Genomic DNA, 18021 nt, shown 5'->3' with positions numbered 1-18021 from the left:
TCTGGGTGAGGAAGGGCTGGTTCCAGACTTCAGAGGGCCCCCAGCATTGTGCCACCCATCGCCCATCAACACACGTACACCTAATGCATCTTCGCCTGTGAGAAAAAAATCAGCCCGGAGAGGATAATCTGAACTGGGGGGAAATGAGTGGAGAGCAAAGAATTAAGCAGCCTACCTCACCTCACCTCACCCCACCACGCCTCCCTTTGTTCTTAATTGCATCTTATCTAAGTCATTTGGGTTTAGCAAGCTTGGGGAAGGAAGGTTTACAGAACACCTCACTTCGCTGATTCATTGTCCAAAACCCACAAGGCAATAGAAAAGGAGGCTCCCAGCCACAGGCTCGTCAAAGAGAGAGCAATGAGGCTGAAGAATTGTAGATAGACAGGTAAAGCCAAGGCTTCCACACCCTGCTCTTGGGGGAGTTGGACTCATGAATCTTCAAGGGTATTGCGGGGGGACTATGCTGAGGCAGCTATGAAATAAGTTCTCCTTTACATCCAGCTCTCAGGAGTTCCAGAAAGTATCCCCCCACTTTTTGAGGCATGGGACAAGCAGAAGTGTGGACAAACCCTTTGAAAAGAAAGAAGCGCCACAGGCAGCAATAATTTATGAGGAATGGCATCCGCTGAGAAGAAGCTAGCAAGAGCCAGCAGGAAGGGAAGGGAAGGTACAGCTCCAGACAGGGGCGAGGAGGCAGAAGAGAAGCAAGTCTTGTAGCTCTCTGGTCCCAGGGAAGATTAGCAAAAACATACACACACAACCTGCATAAGTGTTAGCTGTGTCATTAAGTAGTATGTGTATCTGTTGCAGGTCATTTTCCCATGGCAATTTTGTCCCAAGAAAACAACAGTTTTAAGGATGCAGGGGGTTGCTTCCCATTTTTGTCCCCCTTGGCAACAAGCTCTGCAAGTCTTCAACAAGTTAGAGAGACATGAGAGGAGAGGAAGTAGAGAGAGATTGGGGGTGAGGAGCAGGGGAAAGAGAAGGGAAAGAGCAACAAGATTCAAAATCAGACAAGAATTCTACAGCAAGCACATTGGTCCCAAAGGAATTGGATGAAGAAATTTCTGCGTCCTTTGGGAGACCCTAAAAGCCCCAGTCGAAGGACTACCAGGGAGAGGTGAGCACGTGGATTAAACAAAAATTGCAAGTTCCCTTCTGCCCCCTATAAGTCAAGCCTTTAGTGAATTTATGTTTATTTCCTGGTAAAGGGAGCCACTCAAACAACCAGGAATTAACTCTTCAAAAGCAAAAGATTCCCCCACCTGTTCTCTGAGAAAGGGCTGTAATGCTGCTGAAAAAGCTGGATTTCTACAGGGGAAGGGAACTCAGAAAACCATTCATCTCAACCACTTGCCCAAGGAAAGGACACCCCCACCCCCCAGGATCTGAATCCAGGGCCAGTGGGCAGGAAATTTCTCCAGAAATTATTGAATTGGGAAAGCTCCCTATGCCAATTTGAGTAATTTGAGAAAGTGTTTCACATTCATGAGGGGTATGTGTGTGTAAATCTAATGCCTTGAGAGAATTATCCAATTTAGCATGTTTATTTTACTGCTATGTAGAAAAAAAGCTAAAAATCTGACTCTGCCAAGCATACTGAGTAGCTTTGTCATGCATGTAGGTGCTTTTCTAAGATCCGAGACACTCAACAGGGATGAAGAGTCCCCTCTGGCTCCTGTTCAGACTTTCAAGAAGGGTCCTCAGTTGCACATCTAGCCCACACATCAGAAGGCATGATATGTTTCAGGGAAGCCTATGGCAAATGGACAGTGAAGGGCAGGCTCCAGAACTGTAGCACCCAAACTCTCAGCTCACATTGTGGAATGACTGTAAGCATCCCAGCCCTACCATTACCCTTACACCCCTTCACTCATTCACGTGCACATGTCTAATAATAAACCCCATTTGCCCCTAACACACACACATTTCCGAGGGAAGACTGGGCATAGGTAAAATATTGTGATTAGCAGCAGGCATGTAACTGCACAAAAAAAAAACCCTCCTGAAAGAACCCAACATTTAGCTTCAAAATTTATCATAAATTATAACATATCAGTTCTTTCTTTCTTTCTTTTTTCAAAGAGGATAGATAGAGAGCACATGAATTCATTGAGGCAGATTTATAACTGACTTCCTGGACTCACCCTTGCTGTGAATATTAGTCCAAGACAGAGGAGAGGAGCTGGTCTGAGACCCCAAGAAGCCTTTGGCATCTGTCTCATCTGTCTTTGCTTCCTTCCTCTTGTATGACAGGTACTTCAAGTCAACACATCTATGAGGCAAAACACACAAGAGGAGGACAGGGGAGGAAGTCAGTGAACTAAGCCTCCTGGAGGCACAGCTACTAAGGCTTATCATTAAGTGAATCTGCTGCAGCCAGGCTACTCACAGGGCTCATAACATGGGCGTAGCCAGGATTTTTGTTGGCGGGGCAGGCTTTTGCTAGGAGGGCCAGAACCTCAGATTTGTATTGATTTATATTGATTTGGGGAGGCAGCTGCCCCCCTTGGCTATGCCCATGGCTTATAAGGACTGAGAATCTCCCCTTCATGCCAAAACAAGGGGAGAGGGTCAGCCCAAGACACTTTGCTGCCGGAGGTGAACCACAAAATGCCCGGCCAGGAATTGCCATTTGTTAAGGGGGTGGGGGGTGGGTAGGAGGAGTGTTTCTCAACCTTGTTCCGTGGCCCCCCTTCCAACCTGGTTTGCTTCTTGTGTCCCACTCCCCATCCTACCAGTAGAAAGGTAGCTATTTAAATGTTTTGTTTGTAAATAGAACATGTTTTATTTATAACTGTTATAATTTATACAAAATACAATTACATAACAATTCATACTTTAAGTATTTCTTGATCAATGTGACCCTTGTGCTTGATGACCAGAAACAAGCTTTTTAAAATACAGTGGTACCTCGGGTTAAGTACTTAATTCGCTCCGGAGGTCCGTTCTTAACCTGAAACTGTTCTTAAGCTGAAGCACTACTTTAGCTAATGAGGCTTCCTGCAGCCGCTGCACTGCCGCCGCACAATTTATGTTCTCATCCTGAAGCAAAGTTCTTAACCTGAAGCACTATTTCTGAGTCTGTAACCTGAAGTGTATGTAACCTGAAGCGTATGTAACCCAAGGTACCACTGTATCCGGTTCTATTGCTGTGAGAGATAACTGAAGGTCACCTCTGTTAACACGATTCCACGATAGGCTGTGTAACTCTTGCATGCAGCAACATGCCTCCTTTCGGAGTAATGCTTGTACAAAGAAACAGCACCCCCTCACACTAATGCTGCTGCAGCCACGCACCTTGCCCGTGACATACAAGATGCGGACATCTTGGTGCATGCAGCGGTGGGGTGCAGAAGTTGGAGGGAGAAGTGGAAGCGACATTGCCGCAGAGTGTGCATGGCAATCCATCCACTGGGAAGCACGGTCATTTCTGTTTTCTATTTTCTTCACTTTTCTGTTTTATTTTCTCAGCCACTTCTCTGTTTTCTTTACTTCTCACTTCCTTCTGTGGCCCCTAGTCTTGTGCCGTGACCCCCTGTTTATGCAATTTTCACCCGTGGCCCCCTTGGAATATCCTGGGGGCCCCCCAAGGGGACCATATGGTCCCCAATTGGGAAACAATGGGTTAAAGCACTGATAGGAAATATCAGTCTTAGGGACCATATGCAGCCCTCCCAGCCTGTTGGGACTCAGGCCACCCTTCTCCAGTTCTGCTTTGATGGACTGAAATGTTTCTTTGGATGAAGAGAATGTACTGTGGTGGTGAGAGAGTGCTCACCTCACCCCCCCTTCCCTGCTCCCACAAAACACACCACCCCTTTCAATTCAGCAGTATGCCCCCTCTCTTGCCTTTGCACCATGGCTTACTTTCTGGAGACAGAAGGTGCTCTTTTGCCAAGCTGGGAGCCTGCCTGTCAGGAGACAGCTATTACTAGTCTCCAGTAGTACTGTATTCTCATAATGTACATTCTAAATGGTTTTTGCTCCAAGTTTATTGTTACAATCCACCATGGCAAAGTGAACAAATTAAGTATGAGCTCAAAAGCAAAATAATGAACAAATAATATTTATTATTTCAGTTCCATTTTCTATGTAAAACACCCAATACACAAATACAACAACATTAGAATCATGGCCACATTAAAAAAATAAAAGCTAGATAATCAAATGCTTTTGTGTTCAACAGAAGGCACTTTCAAATTGTAGGCAAATGATTTACATTTCACACTCTGAGAAACTTTGCTTTGGTGTATGTGTGCTTGAATGCTGTGCCTGTATCTGCCTGTATGTGTACACACGTATACTTTGTAGTGCTGACACAACAAAATTTAGCACACTTCATCTGTAGCGAGCAATTACTGCATGTTATGGATGCAAACCTGAAATCTCCCCTACATTCATGTTCCCTAGTCAATACTAACAAAGTCAGGTAAGTAGCCACCAGGGCTTTCCTTTTACGTTCAAACACAGTGCTTATTGGAGGGTGGAAGAACAAATCTCTGGAGCTGTTTCAGGCTGCAATCCCATAGCCCTGTAACCTGGAGGAAAGTCCAACTGAACTTGACCGGACATGCTTCTGATTACACATAGAAACAATTGAGACATACCTAGGTTCTGTATCAGTGCATCCAAAGCCAGGAGAGACCATGGACCGGAAACTCAAAAAGCTTATTTTCTTTTCTTTTTTATATAAAATATTTCTTAAGGGTTTTAAACAATATAACAAACTTTCCATTCACAATCCAAAAAACAGAAAGAAAAGAAAAACACCATAAGCCAAAAAAAGACAAGAAAAACATAAAAAACAAGCAAAAAAGACATAAAAAGACATAACAAAGAAAATGCTTCAATTTCTTAAATATTATTTCCATAACCCTCTTTCATGACTCCCTCGCATCTCCCTTTTCTGTGTTCCTGTTTACAAAATCATGTTCAGCAATACTTCACCTTCTCTCAAAATTTGTTTTAAATTGTACATTTCAGCTATTATGTCTCCAATTTTACCCTTTGTTATCAAGTATTTAAATATTTAAGCTTGACATAATATTATTAAAATTTCATCTTTGTTCTTATAGTTCAGTTATTTTCATACTCCTTTCCGCTAGGTTACTAATACCATGTTGTCTTTAGATCGTGCATCATTCTAGCATTCATACAATTTACAATGCTTTTGCAAATAGTCCTTTAATTTCTTCCAGTCCTCTTCCACTGTCTCTTCTCCCAGGTCTCGGATTCTGCCAGTCATTTCTGCCAGTTCCATGTAGTCTATCAGTTGCGTCTGCCATTCTTCCAGAGTGGGCAAATCTTGAGTCTTCCAGTACTTTGCGATGAGTATTCTTGCTGCTGTTGTCGCATACATAAAGAAAGTTCGGTCCTTCTTTGGCACCATTTGGCCGACCATGCCCAAAAGGAAGGCCTCTGGTTTCCTCAAAAAGCTTATTTTCATCTCCTTTAGCATTCTGCCAGGAGTGGCCTGTGAAGTGTGCCGATAGAAGGGTGGGCTCCTAAGTATTCTGCACTGTTGGCAGGGGTCAACCTAAGCACCCCCTAAGTATGCCCTTGGGTGTGTGTGATTTCTGTTTTGCCAGAATTGACTTCCTGTCACTGCCCCCATTCAGTGCTCACTGCAGCTGCCCCCCCACTGGAGAAGCTGCTCTAGCCACCCCCTTGCACATGCTAAGGTGCCTAGCAGCAATGACAGCATTGTAAGGGACCAGGCAGACAAGTGGGCACTGAGCTCCCTGGACAATTACAGCACCACAGTCAGCTAAGCATGTTTGCAAGTGTGAGGAGGAGGCTGGAAGTTTCCCCACACCCCTGTGCTCATGCATTGGCAGGCTTACTTGGTGGTGATTCATTACAGAGCTGCTGCTGCTCCCACTAGGGAAACCAACTTGCAAGGGGGAGCCTGTCCAAACCATTTGTGTAACTGAGCTTCCCTGGCAGAGGCAGCTGTTGGGCTCTCCAGTCCATTACAGTGCTGCTGCCACCAGCAGCGAAGCATATGCCCACGCTGCCCAGGGCGGGTGCACTCCTGAGGGGGGCGGGGCACAGAGGATGCCCTCCCAGGCATGGGATAGCTGCTCAGGTGCACAGAGCAGCGTGCGTGCCCTGCAACCAGTTGCGGAGCGAGCCATCAATGGTGGACATTTGGTGCACCGCGTGCCCGCGACTCCCAAGCCTCCCCCAGCTGTCAAAATGAAGGGGGAAGGGGGGGAATGGCGACAGCAAAGCGGTGCAGCTCCCTCCCTTCCCCCAGTGGTTTGGGGTAGGCTTGGGAGTCACAGGCAGGCAGTGCAGCAAATATCACCCTCCTCAGCGAAGACACCTAGGATAGTCCCCACCACCACCACACACCCCTTCCTCCACCCCTGGCTGCCACACAAGCCTTCTCACATAAGAACAGTTTGGGCTGGGCCTCCTTCCCATCAACAGTGAAGGTCTCAAGTGCAAATGTGGTCTAGGGGAGGGACCCTGCTGTCCAGGCACCCAGCCCTGTGGATTCATCTCAGAGAATGATGGACCCATTTCATCTCACCTTAAGCAGCAGCCCTTTTTCTGCAGGAAGAAGGCCCAGATGATCACGTCCTATTATTCCGTGCTGTAAAATTTCCCACCCACCCAAAACAGGTATCGGCAGGTTCTTCCATAAGAAAGCCATCATCTTCCTCCATATCTTCTGAGAGACAGAAAGGTCTGCAGGATTTGAAGAATGACAAAAGGGAGAATGACAAAAGAGATTCCCTCTTCCTTGTGGAAGTTTTTCCATGTGCTCTGCAGAAATACAGTGCCAAGTCTGCTCCATTCTGAGTCACTTTCCTGGGCAGACATAGGAGAGGAAGGCGTTGACCTCATTCTGGACAATTACCTTGCCAGGATGGATGTTATCAGGCAGGTAGTGGCAGGAGGTCATGGCCCAGGCATCAACAATGGCCACTCTCATGCCTGCAAACATGGCACGAAGGATGTTGTCCAGCTGTAGGGAGAGCCAGTCACTGCCATAGACAGACTTGTATCCTGTGTTGGCTGACTTGATGACAATGGTGGTCTGGGGGCTGCGGGCCAGGAGCTGAGCCACAGCCTGCCGAATGCCGTGCACCCGCCGCACATATATATGCATGGGGAAGGTGATGAAATGGACCCCCAGCGTGAAGACCACCACCATATCAGGGCCCCCACCAAGTGCATTCAGTTCATTGGCCAAGTAGTGTATGTCAGCCATCTTGGATTTCCCAGTGCGCAGTGGAACGCCATGGGAACGCCACCTCAGCACAAGGCCCTGTGCTGGCTCCACGGCCAGCAGCGGGCCAGACTGATAGGTCACGTGAAGGTCTATGCGCTTGACTGCTACACAGAGAAAGAGAAAGACAGAGTGTGTGAGAGACTCAGGAGTTAGAGTCCCAAATGGACAGCTCCACACTACAGCCATCCATCAAAGGTTCTCATGTGCTCTGATCCATGATTTGCATACCCTTACACATGTGTAACAGTGAGAGAGTAGCTTCCCTCACTGTTCACCTGGCCCAACCATTTCTTCTTAGTTCTCTGCCAAAGCCAACCACCCCAGCCAACACAATTCTTACCACTTCCCACACCAACCTCTTTCCTTCATTCTGGTTCTGAAGCTCAACCGTACCTTTCTTATACATCTATCCTCACACCAGGACACCTGTCCCCCAAAACAATGCCCTTTCCACATCCAGACAGTGACTTACATGGAATGAAGGCCAGCAGGAATTCCCACCACTGGCGTAGTGTGGAGTCTCCAATCATATGGACTATCTTGCTTCGCAAGCAGCTGAGTGCCAAGTCAGAAGTAGGGAACGTCCGGCTAGAACATCCCAAGGAAACCCACACATCCTTGTAGTAGAAACCTGAAGGGTTGGTGAGGGCAAGTCCTGGATGGCATGGGAGCAGTGGGGAGGTGGCTACAGGAACACAGGCAAGGGATGGTCACAAGTGCCATTCTCAAGAATATAAACACAGAGCCAACTGACTTCCCACCATCTATTTCCACTCACCAACAGCCAGCTGGTGGCTAGGCAGCACTTGGATGATGGGCACACTCCCTGGAATGATCCGGTCTGTCGCAGCTCTGTGTGAACAGAGAGGAATGAAGAACAGGGCAACTTGAGCTGCATCACTGCTGAAGTGTGAGTTTCTTCTTTGAAGCTCATCACGTTGTTAAAGACTATGCTGGGTTCTGTTGCTCACTGGTCACAATGGCTCACCTTCTCTCAATCTGTGTTTAATTTAATTTGATTTTCATATTAACGGATAAAGTGTATGTCCAAAGTCCAGAGGATAATGTTACCACAGATGTGGAGGGGGTAGTGTTTATGGGTTTCCGTTGGGGCCAAGATTTGATTTTGGTGCTGCACTATTTTTGCTGTTTTTGTGATTTGCAATTGTGATTTTTGCAATTATTATTTTTTTGAAATGTGCTCATGAATATTACTAACATTTTGTTATCTGATCACATGCTCCTATTGCTGACATTTTTGCTTTCATTAAACCCTCTAGATCAGGCATAGACAAACTTCGGCCCTCCAGATGTTTGGGACTACAATTCCCATCATCCCTGACCACTGGTCCTGTTAGCTAGGGATTATGGGAATTGTAGTCCCAGACATCTGGAGGGCCAGAGTTTGCCTATGCCTGCTCCAGACCTTAGGCATTACAATAAACTATCCTCCATGCCCTGTGAAAGACGGAGTGGCATTTCTCCACAATGTGCCTTACTTCTGGCTCCTCCAAATTTAAGTTTCAAAGACCTCTCATATTGCACAGCTGAATAAACTGAACAAAGGTATTTATCTTCACATACCCAGTTATGTTCTGGACAGGAATTAAACACACAGGAAAGTATAGGATATAAAAACACACACACTACATTCTTCTGCTCCAATGAATGGCAGCCCCTTCTGGGGAAAGGACATAATTTTTGATGGTATGAAATAACCTTGAAGATGGGAAAGGTAGGGTGTGTAACACAGGGAGGAGGGCAGAGTGGTTCCAGGAACAAACATAACACTCCAGACCCCAAGAGACCATAAGTAGACTTGACACCATCTCTACTTCCAAGGGCCTAGAAAAACTCCCATGGTTCCCATAAGAAATCCTGGCATTGCATCGCTATCACCACGCCATAAGCTTACCTTCCCCATTCCTAGCCATCTCCAAAGCACTTACCCACTAAGGAAGACTTTCTCTGCTGAGGAGAGCACATTTTTGTAGATCCCAGTAGAGTGGTACACAAGGTCATTGCAGGAGTGATGCTGGGGCCTGGCACAAAACCAGTGCTCCCCAGTGCCAGGATCCACGTACTGGCAGGTTGGGCCTGAGACTGGATGCACGTTGCATTCAGTCGCTTCTTCTTTGCTCCCCTGGCCTGGGTCCACAAAGTAGCCCCTGAAGGTGACTGTGGAGGGGTGGGAGTCACGGATGCGCCGAAGGAGGGCCACAGTCTCACTGGAGTAGATGAGACGCACAGACACCTGCACCGCACCTGCCCACAGAAGCGGGAAAGTCAATGTGTAGGTGCCATTCTTGTGGTCCTCCACTGTCCCTGCCACACTCGCCTTCAGCTCTGGGGAATGCAATTTGGCCCTCAAGAAGTCTCCGCCGTAGTGCTTGGGCTGCCCACTCTGGTCCCGGGCCTCCAGCGACACCAGGAGCATGTTACCCACTGTGTAGTTGCTCCGAGACTGCAAGAGCCAGTAGTGGCTCTTCTCAGCACTGGTGGAGGAAGCAAAGGCTGCAGCATTCTCAGGTGGAGCAGGCCAATGGATCAGCTGGAGCAGCGCCTGCAGTTCTGGAGACTCCATAAAGGGATCCGGGAGTGACTTGGCACCCACAGGGGAAGGAGGCACGTGCTTCTCTCTGAAGTGGTCAAAGGACAGGAACCAGTAGATCATCTGGAGAGTCAGAATAAGACAAAAAAAGAAATTGGGTCAGGCTCTTAGTAATGCTGATAATCTCTCATGTCTATGACCCGATATAAATGTGATATAAGTATGAACTAATAATATTGCATGTTTATTTCAAATGGCTGCCTCTCCCTCTCTGCTTTTTCCACCCCCCTCTCACTCCCTTTCTCTTTAGTTGCCCTTTTTCTTAACTGAAACATGTCACAAAGGCTTTAGCTCTTCGTTGAAGGGAAGGTGTTTCAGTTCCTTATCATTTGATTTATTTGCCTCCCACCCCACAACGGGGTGGTGTGGTGGTGGAGGCACGAACTAGAGCTGTATGCAGAGCTTATTGAGACTGTGGATGGATCTACACATCGGGGGGGGGGGAGAGAATGCTGTAAATAAGTCAGAAATTAAATTGTTATAACAAAAGAGAAAAGCCTTGTGGAAAATCACATATAAAAATTTATAACACATTCAAATTGTTGTTTCTTTACTAATGTAGCTGAGTCCTGTTCAACAGATTTACCAGTATATACAGTGGTACCTCAGGTTAAGAACTTAATTCGTTCTGGAGGTCTGTTCTTAATCTGAAACCTGAGGTACCACTTTAGCTAATGGGGCCTCCTGCTGCTGCCCTGCTGCCGCTGCCACACAATTTCTGTTCTCATCCTGAAGCAAAGTTCTTAACCTGAGGTACTATTTCTGGGTTAGCCGAGTCTGTAACCTGAAGCATCTGTAACCCGGGGTACCACTGTAAAGGCATTATACTGGTTGAGTTTCAAGTCTGGCAGCAAAAATAACTGAATCTCCCCGGTACAGCTTCTTCAAAGACTCTGATTGTCAGAACAGTGGGGTGAAGCCAGGACTGCCACCTACCCACAGCCTGCTCTAAGGGGAGCTGGGCTTATGTGCCTGCAAGAGTATCACATGGAGTAAACTATTCTGAGACAGCTACAAAATGAATTCTGCTTTACATTCAGCTCTCAGGAGTTCCAGGAATTATCCACCACACACACTTTGAAAAGTAATAAAGGATGGGCCACAGGCAGTTATAATTCATGAGGAATATCATCCTCTGAGAAGGAGCTAGCAAGAGCTAGCAGGACGAGGCAGAGGGGCCCAGCTCCAAGAAGGGTGAGGAGGTACAAGGGAAGCAAGACCTGCAACTATCTGGTCTGGAGGGAGATTGGCATAAACATGCACACATGCACACACTAGCCAGTGTCATTAAGTAGTATGGGTTTGTTTTATGTGTCTGTGCGAGGTCATTTCCCCATGACAATTTTGTCTCATGTGAGTAATAGTTTTAAGGATGGGTTATTCCCCCCTCCATTTTTATTTTAACTCCTGATTTGGACTTTAGCAGGTCAGAGAGACGTGGGACGGTAGGAAGTAAAGAGAGGGTGGGGACAGGAAGAGAGAAAGAGCATCAAGATTCAAAATGGGACAGGAATTCTGCAGTAAGTATGTTGGCCCCAAAGGAAATGGGTAAAGAAACTCCTGTCTCCTTTGGGGGACCCCGGGAGCCGCAGCCAAAGCACTACCAGGGAGTGGTGAGGGTAGGAATTAAGCAGCAATCCAACTTCTTTCTGCCCTCCAGGCGTCAAGCCTTTTTGCCCAAGGAATTTGCATTCACTTCCTGGTGAAGCAGGCCACCCAAACAGCTAGGAATTAATAATGCAAGAGCAAAATATTTCCCCACTCTTGTTCTCTGAGAAAGGGAATGTACAGTTCTGGTCTACCCATGTCGTGGGAAGAAGCACCCACCTGGTGGAAGTTCAAGATGTGGCACTGAATCCGCCCACTGCTTCAGCTGTTGAGAAGGAGGCATTCCTGTGTGCAGGTTGCTGACTGGCTCCCCACCCCCCAGCAGAGAAGACATGAAAGTGGCAACACTTTGAGGAGGGTCCCATTTCCCACCGAGTTCAGCAAGAGCCAGCACATGGTGGCAGCGAAAGTGGTGCGTGGTGCGGTGGAAAGCTGGGCTTCTACAGTGCATCAGAAAGTGTTTCACTTCCATTGCAGAATAAAATATTCTGCCTTAGAGTTTTCTAATTTAGCACATTTATTTTGTTGCTAGGAAAGAAAGTCTGAAACTGCCTAGGATGATTAATATTGTATTAATTAAGTAATATTGTTTTACTACTGTTGCCATTCACATATAATTACTAATTAACATATGAAATGGAAAAAATAAAGCACTGTTATTATTTCAGTTTTGGGAAATTTCCCACCCCATATTACTGGACAGGACACCCTTCAGTGCAGTGACAATCTGCCTTCTCAAATATTATCCAGCAAAACATTTTGCCACAGCAACCAGCATAAATCTGCAAAAGACAGGCCTCAGCTATGTTAGTAAAGAAAAAGTGTTTTATATGTGTTATAACACTGTGACATCAGATGGCACTGTGGAGTCCCATCTTTCGCCAACGTGAATTCCCATTATGAAGTTTACAAAGCATTTTCCTGAAACATTTTAAAAATATTTTTAGATCCAGCCATAGTCCCTGGAGAGTTCGGGGTTATGGGGCTCGATGGGATTCTTACTTTCTTTGGGCAGTACTGAGAGACCTCAGTGAGTTAATTACAAAGCATATAGGGTACATTTCTAAGATCCAAGGCAGTGAACAGGGATGAAGAATCCCTCATGCTCCACAAGCTTCTGTTGAGACTTTCAAGAAGGGACCCTAGCTGCACATCTGGCCCATGTCAGAAAGCATGACGTGGCTCAGGAGAGCCAAAAGCCCAAGGCTCCGCAACCGTTATATACAAGCTCTGGGGTGACACTGGAGGAGGACTGTAAGCATCTCAGTCCTACCTTTGTCCTTCCACCCCTTCACTCACTCACTCACTCACTCACTCACTCACTCACATGCACATCTCTAAAAATAAATTCTCTTTGCCCCTAAACACACACATACACATTTCCTAGTGGGGGTTGGTGGGAAGGGACACTGGGCACATAAACAGCAGGCATGGAACTGCAAAACACATCCCACGTGAAAAAAATCCAACATTTCGCTTCAAAATTTATTAGCTCTGATTCTTTTTTTTATATACATAGAGGATCTACGAAGAGAGAATAAATTCAACAAGCAGATTTATAAGTGACCTCCTGGACTCACCCCTGCTGTGAATATTAGTCCAAGCCAGAGAAAAGGAGTTGGTCTGAGACCCCAAGAAGTCTTTGGCATCTGTCCCCAACAATAGAGATGCAAAACAGGTACTTACAAGAACAAAATCACACTCTTGACTGGAAAGTCAACACACCTATGAGGCAAAATACACAAGAACAGGGCAGGGGATGAAGTCAGTGGACTAAATCTTTTACAGGCACAGCTACTGAGGCTTAGCTGGGACATGTTTTACTCAGGCTACTCACAGGCCTTGTAAGGACTCAGAATCTCTCCTTCCTGTCAAAAGACTTATGAAGAAGGGTAGATAAGTTGCCGTGAATCTGTGATGCCATAAACCTAAGACTACATCAAATCCTGGTAATTGCTTACCACAGTGGAGCATAAACTTTCCTCATTGTCTATCTGCACCTTGGGAATGATTCTTTAAAAATGGACCTGTTGATGCCATGCCTTAGACACCCCTTCCACCACACAAATACAACTATTATGTGCACCTTGGTTCACTGAGCAGTGAGCTGTTTCCAGGGATGCAAGCACTTACCTCGGTTTGATTTCCTTTGGTAGGAGGTCACAGGAAACTTATAGCAATTTGTAATATTTGCATTTTATTTACAAATGTAAAGGTTGACCGCAGGTGTAGCTTCAACACACCAACAGATGTCCCAAAAGTCTACTGCTCCCTGAGTTATTTCTTCAAGGAGACAGCCAACCCCCCCAGCTGCTGCTAGCTTTTTCTACTCTCTGACTCTGTCTGCCTCTCCAGTTGCCTGCCTATTCTCTCTTTCACAGACAGTCTCCTTGTTTACATCATCCTTGCTTACATCATCCCCAGCTAGAAAAGTGGAGAAGAGACATCTCATTTCCAGAAAAGCCTCTGACCACTCCCTGAACAGGAATGGAAAATATGCTGGTACTTAAGAAAAAAGTACACAACTGAACAATATTTTTGGGACAACAAAAATGTCACAAAATCGCAAGAAAGGTTTTGAGCTTTCCAGAACTCATCATCAGGAGAAATATACACACAAAAGGTATTACACAGAGCAGGGAGTGGAGAAGACAGACCGGGGATATTCAAACAGAAAGCTGAATGTTGTAGCCATAAAATCTACATTTAAACTCTATCTCAAAATGAAGCTGGCAGACTTATTGAATTAATCTTTGCTACCAGAGAAAAGAAAAATGAGGAAATATTAAATCATATAATTGATAATGAAAAGCAATTAATAAAGAAACATGGAGCCCGGACAGCCCCGTGGTTTTCCACAGATCTGAGGGCAATGAAACAATCGTTGCGACGGCTAGAGTGCCGGTGGTGGATAACTCATTCTGAAGCTGACCGGACACAGGTTGGAGCTCAATGTCGAGCCTACCAAGTGGCGGTAGCGAGGCGAAGAAGACTTTCTTCACCGCCTCTATTGCATCTGCAGAAAACAGCAGCAGGAGACTTTTTCAGGTGGTTCACAATTTAGCAGAACCACCTGCTCCATCGGGGCCCAGTACGGGCCACATCATCTCCTGCAATGATTTGGCAAAGTTTTTTGCAGATAAAGTCGCTCAGATTTGGGAAGAGGTAGACTCCACCGTGGGTGCAGGGCCGGGGCGGGAGAGTGCTAGAGTCCTGTCTAGTCAAGTTGCGTGGGATCAATTCCAATCTGTTACCTCCGAGGATGTGGACAGGCTGCTTGGACGAGTGAAACCAACCACTGTCTCCTTGATCCTTGCCCATCCTGGCTTATAAAAGCTAGCCGGGAAGGTCTGAGCGATGGGCTTCGCGGGGTAGTGAATGCTTCTCTCTGTGAGGGAGCCTTCCCATACCTGCTGAAAGAGGCGGTTATCAAACCGCTTCTTAAAAAAACCATCTTTAGATGCTGCCAATATGGCCAACTATCGCCCAGTTTCAAATCTTCCATACTTGGGCAAGGTGATTGAGCGAGTGGTTGCTGAACAACTCCCGGCACGCCTGGAAGAAGTGGACCATTTGGATCCCTTCCAGTCGGGATTCAGGCCTCATCATGGGACTGAAACTGCCTTGGTCGCACTGGTTGATAATCTCCAGCGGGCTAGGGACAAAGGTGAGAGCTGTTTCCTAGTTCTGCTGGATCTCTCAGCGGCTTTTGACACCATCGACCATAACATCCTTCTGGACCGTCTAGAGGGGCTGGGAGCTGGGGGCACTGTTATACAGTGGTTCCGCTCCTTCCTCCTGGGCCGTGTTCAGAAAGTGGTGGGGGGGATGAGTGTTCAGACCCCTGGGCTCTCACTTGTGGGGTGCCTCAGGGTTCTGTCCTTTCCCCCATGCTTTTCAACATCTACATGCAGCCGCTGGGAGAGATCATCAGGGGGTTTGGGCTGCGTGTTCATCTGTATGCAGATGATACCCAGCTCTACCTCTCTTTCAAATCAGAACCAGTGAAGGCGGTGAAAGTCCTGTGTGAGTGTCTGGAGGCGGATGGAGGATGGATGGCAGCTAACAGATTGAGGTTGAATCCTGACAAGACAGAAGTACTGTTTTTGGGGGACAGGAGGCAGGCAGGTGTGGAGGACTCCCTGGTCCTGAATGGGGTAACTGTGCCCCTGAAGGACCAAGTGCGCAGTCTGGGAGTCATTCTGGACTCATAGCTGTCCATGGAGGCACAGGTCAATTCTGTGTCCAGGGCAGCTGTTTTATCAGCTCCATCTGGTACGCAGGCTGAGACCCTACCTGCCTTCGAACTGTCTCGCCAGAGTGGTGCATGCTCTGGTAATCTCACGCTTGGACTACTGCAGTGCACTCTGTGTGGGGCTACCTTTGAAGGTGACCCAGACTCTACAATTAATCCAGAATGTGGCAGCTAGACTGGTGACTGGGAGCGGCCGCTGAGACCATATAACACCGGTCTTGAAAGGCCTACACTGGCTCCCAGTACGTTTCCAAGCACAATTCAAAGTGTTGGTGCTGACCTTTAAAGCCCTAAATGGCCTCGGTCCAGTATACCTGAAGGAGCATCTCCACCTCCATCGTTCTGCCCGGACACTGAGGTCCAGCGCCGAGGGCCTTCTGGTGGTTCCCTTGCTGCGAGAAGCCAAGTTACAGGGAACCAGGCAGATGGCCTTCTCGGTAGTGGCGCCCGCCCTGTGGAACGCCCTCTCACCAGATGTCAAAGAAAAAAATAACTACCAAACTTTTAGAAGACATCTAAAGGCAGCCCTGTTTAGGGAAGCTTTTAATGTTTAATAGGTTATTGTATTTTAGTGTTTTGTTGGAAGCCGCCCAGAGTGGCTGGGGGGACCCAGCCAGATGGGCGGGGTATAAATAAATTATTATTATTATTATTATTATTATTATTATTATTATTATTATTATTAACTAGGAAGTATACAAATAAAATATCAAGATGCTACAAACCCAATTTTCAATGTTAATTAATCAAGAAGCCGAATGGAAAATAAAAATGCTATGGCAGAATTTGCTAACAAGCCTGGGAAATTATTAGCTTGGCAATTAAAAAAGATACAAGGACAAAATACTATTAATAAGTTAAAAATAGAAGATAAGATAATAGAAAATCCGAAGGAGATCAGGAGAAATTTCTTAAGATTTTATAAAGAACTGTACAAAGCAGGAAAATAAAATAAAGAGAAAATAGAAAATTATTTAGAACAGAATAAATTACCGAAGATTCCAAAAGATAGAAAAGACCAACTGAACTCACCAAAAAAACAATGGAAATACAATTACAGTGGTGCCCCACAAGACGAAATTAATTCGTTCCGCAAGTTTTGCCGTCTAGCGAATTTTTCGTCTTGCGAATCACGAAATCCCATAGGAATGCATTGAAAATCAATTAATGCGTTCCTATGGTCAAAAAAAGTCCAAACAAAGCCAAATTTGGTACAACAAGAGTTTATTAACTGCTCTTTAAAGTCACACATACTGTAAAGAGCAGTTCAAAAATTGAAGGGAAAATAAATTAACTTTATAAACATGACAGAAAAACATTTAAAAATCAACAAAGTGTACAGTACATTTTCTAAGACTCTGGGGGACCACTCAAAGAAGGCTCCTCTTCCACTCTTTGCTTCTTGCTGAAGAACCCCCTCCTCAACTGTTCCCCCAGCCACCCACCACACAGAAATTCAAATCCAGATTTTTTTTAAAAAAACAGCAGAGTGGCCCAATGGTCACAGAAAATCATAAAAATTCCCAAAACAGCCCCACAAGCTCCCAGATTCCTGCAGAAACCACTCCAACTGTTCCCCCAGCCAGCCAGCACTCAGAAATTCAAACTCAGGAAAAAAAACTTGAAAAAAAACAAACTGGCCCAATGGTCACAGAAAATCATAAAAATTCCCCCAAAAGCCCCACAAGCTCCCAGATTATCGCAAACCCCCCCACAACACCAAGTCCTTGAATCCCAAACACCCCAACCCAAAATCCAAAACCCCCCAAAACAGTTTTAAAAGTTTAACTTACCAAATGGATGCAAGAGAAGTTCTGGAAAAGTTTTGGAAAAGCTTCAAAAGTGAGCAAAGTCTGAGAAAAGGCTGCAAAACCACGTGCTAACAGTTGCTCCTCGAAGTCAAGTCGCAACTGCAGCTGTTCAAGCTAAGCACCCTTTGTTTTAACGGTTTTAAGAAAAAGGAAACAAAGTCGCGAGACGTTTTCGTCTTGCGAAGCAAGCCCATAGGGAAATTCGTCTTGCGAGGCAACTCGAAAACGGAAAAACCTTTCGTCTAGCGAGTTTTTTGTCTTGCGAGGCATTCGTCTTGCGAGGTACCACTGTAGCGATAAAAAAAAACCTAAAAACAGGCAAAGCGCCAGGACTGGAAGGACTTATTGTGAAATATTATAAAAAATTGAATTATAAAAAATATTATTTAAAAGGATGTTATGAACAATATTTTAAATAAAGGGAAGATTCTGATGACATGGAAAGAAGCTTATATCACATTAATCCCAAAACAAGATACAGAATTAC

At 45.9% G+C, this 18021-nt stretch overlaps 1 protein-coding gene across 6 annotated transcripts in view; it reads right to left on the bottom strand.

Annotated features, from left to right (window-relative positions):
* Positions 1 to 2182: 2182 nt before the first annotated feature.
* The window catches only part of LOC309538667 (NXPE family member 3-like), a 46795-nt gene continuing 30956 nt past the window's right edge, over positions 2183 to 18021 (bottom strand). For 2 of the 6 annotated variants that reach the window (XM_082234462.1, XM_082234460.1), the window contains exons 2-6: positions 13049 to 13193; positions 9199 to 9923; positions 8028 to 8101; positions 7722 to 7934; positions 6585 to 7353 (exon numbers count right to left, since the gene is read on the bottom strand). In XM_082234462.1, the coding sequence (XP_082090588.1) occupies positions 6818 to 7353; positions 7722 to 7934; positions 8028 to 8101; positions 9199 to 9923; positions 13049 to 13117 (1617 nt within the window). In that variant the 5' untranslated portion in view covers positions 13118 to 13193 and the 3' untranslated portion in view covers positions 6585 to 6817. Of the gene's footprint in view, positions 2279 to 6544; positions 7354 to 7721; positions 7935 to 8027; positions 8102 to 9198; positions 9924 to 13048; positions 13194 to 13601; positions 14302 to 18021 lie in introns of those variants that run through there. The other 4 variants (XM_082234459.1, XM_082234458.1, XM_082234461.1 and 1 more) reach the window with 3 other exon arrangements.

This window comes from Podarcis vaucheri, assembly GCF_965113315.1.
Source record: "Podarcis vaucheri genome assembly, chromosome: 8".
Lineage (NCBI taxonomy): Eukaryota > Metazoa > Chordata > Lepidosauria > Squamata > Lacertidae > Podarcis > Podarcis vaucheri.
The sequence above is the reverse complement of the archived record's forward strand: the minus strand, read 5'-3'. Positions and strand labels throughout refer to the sequence as shown.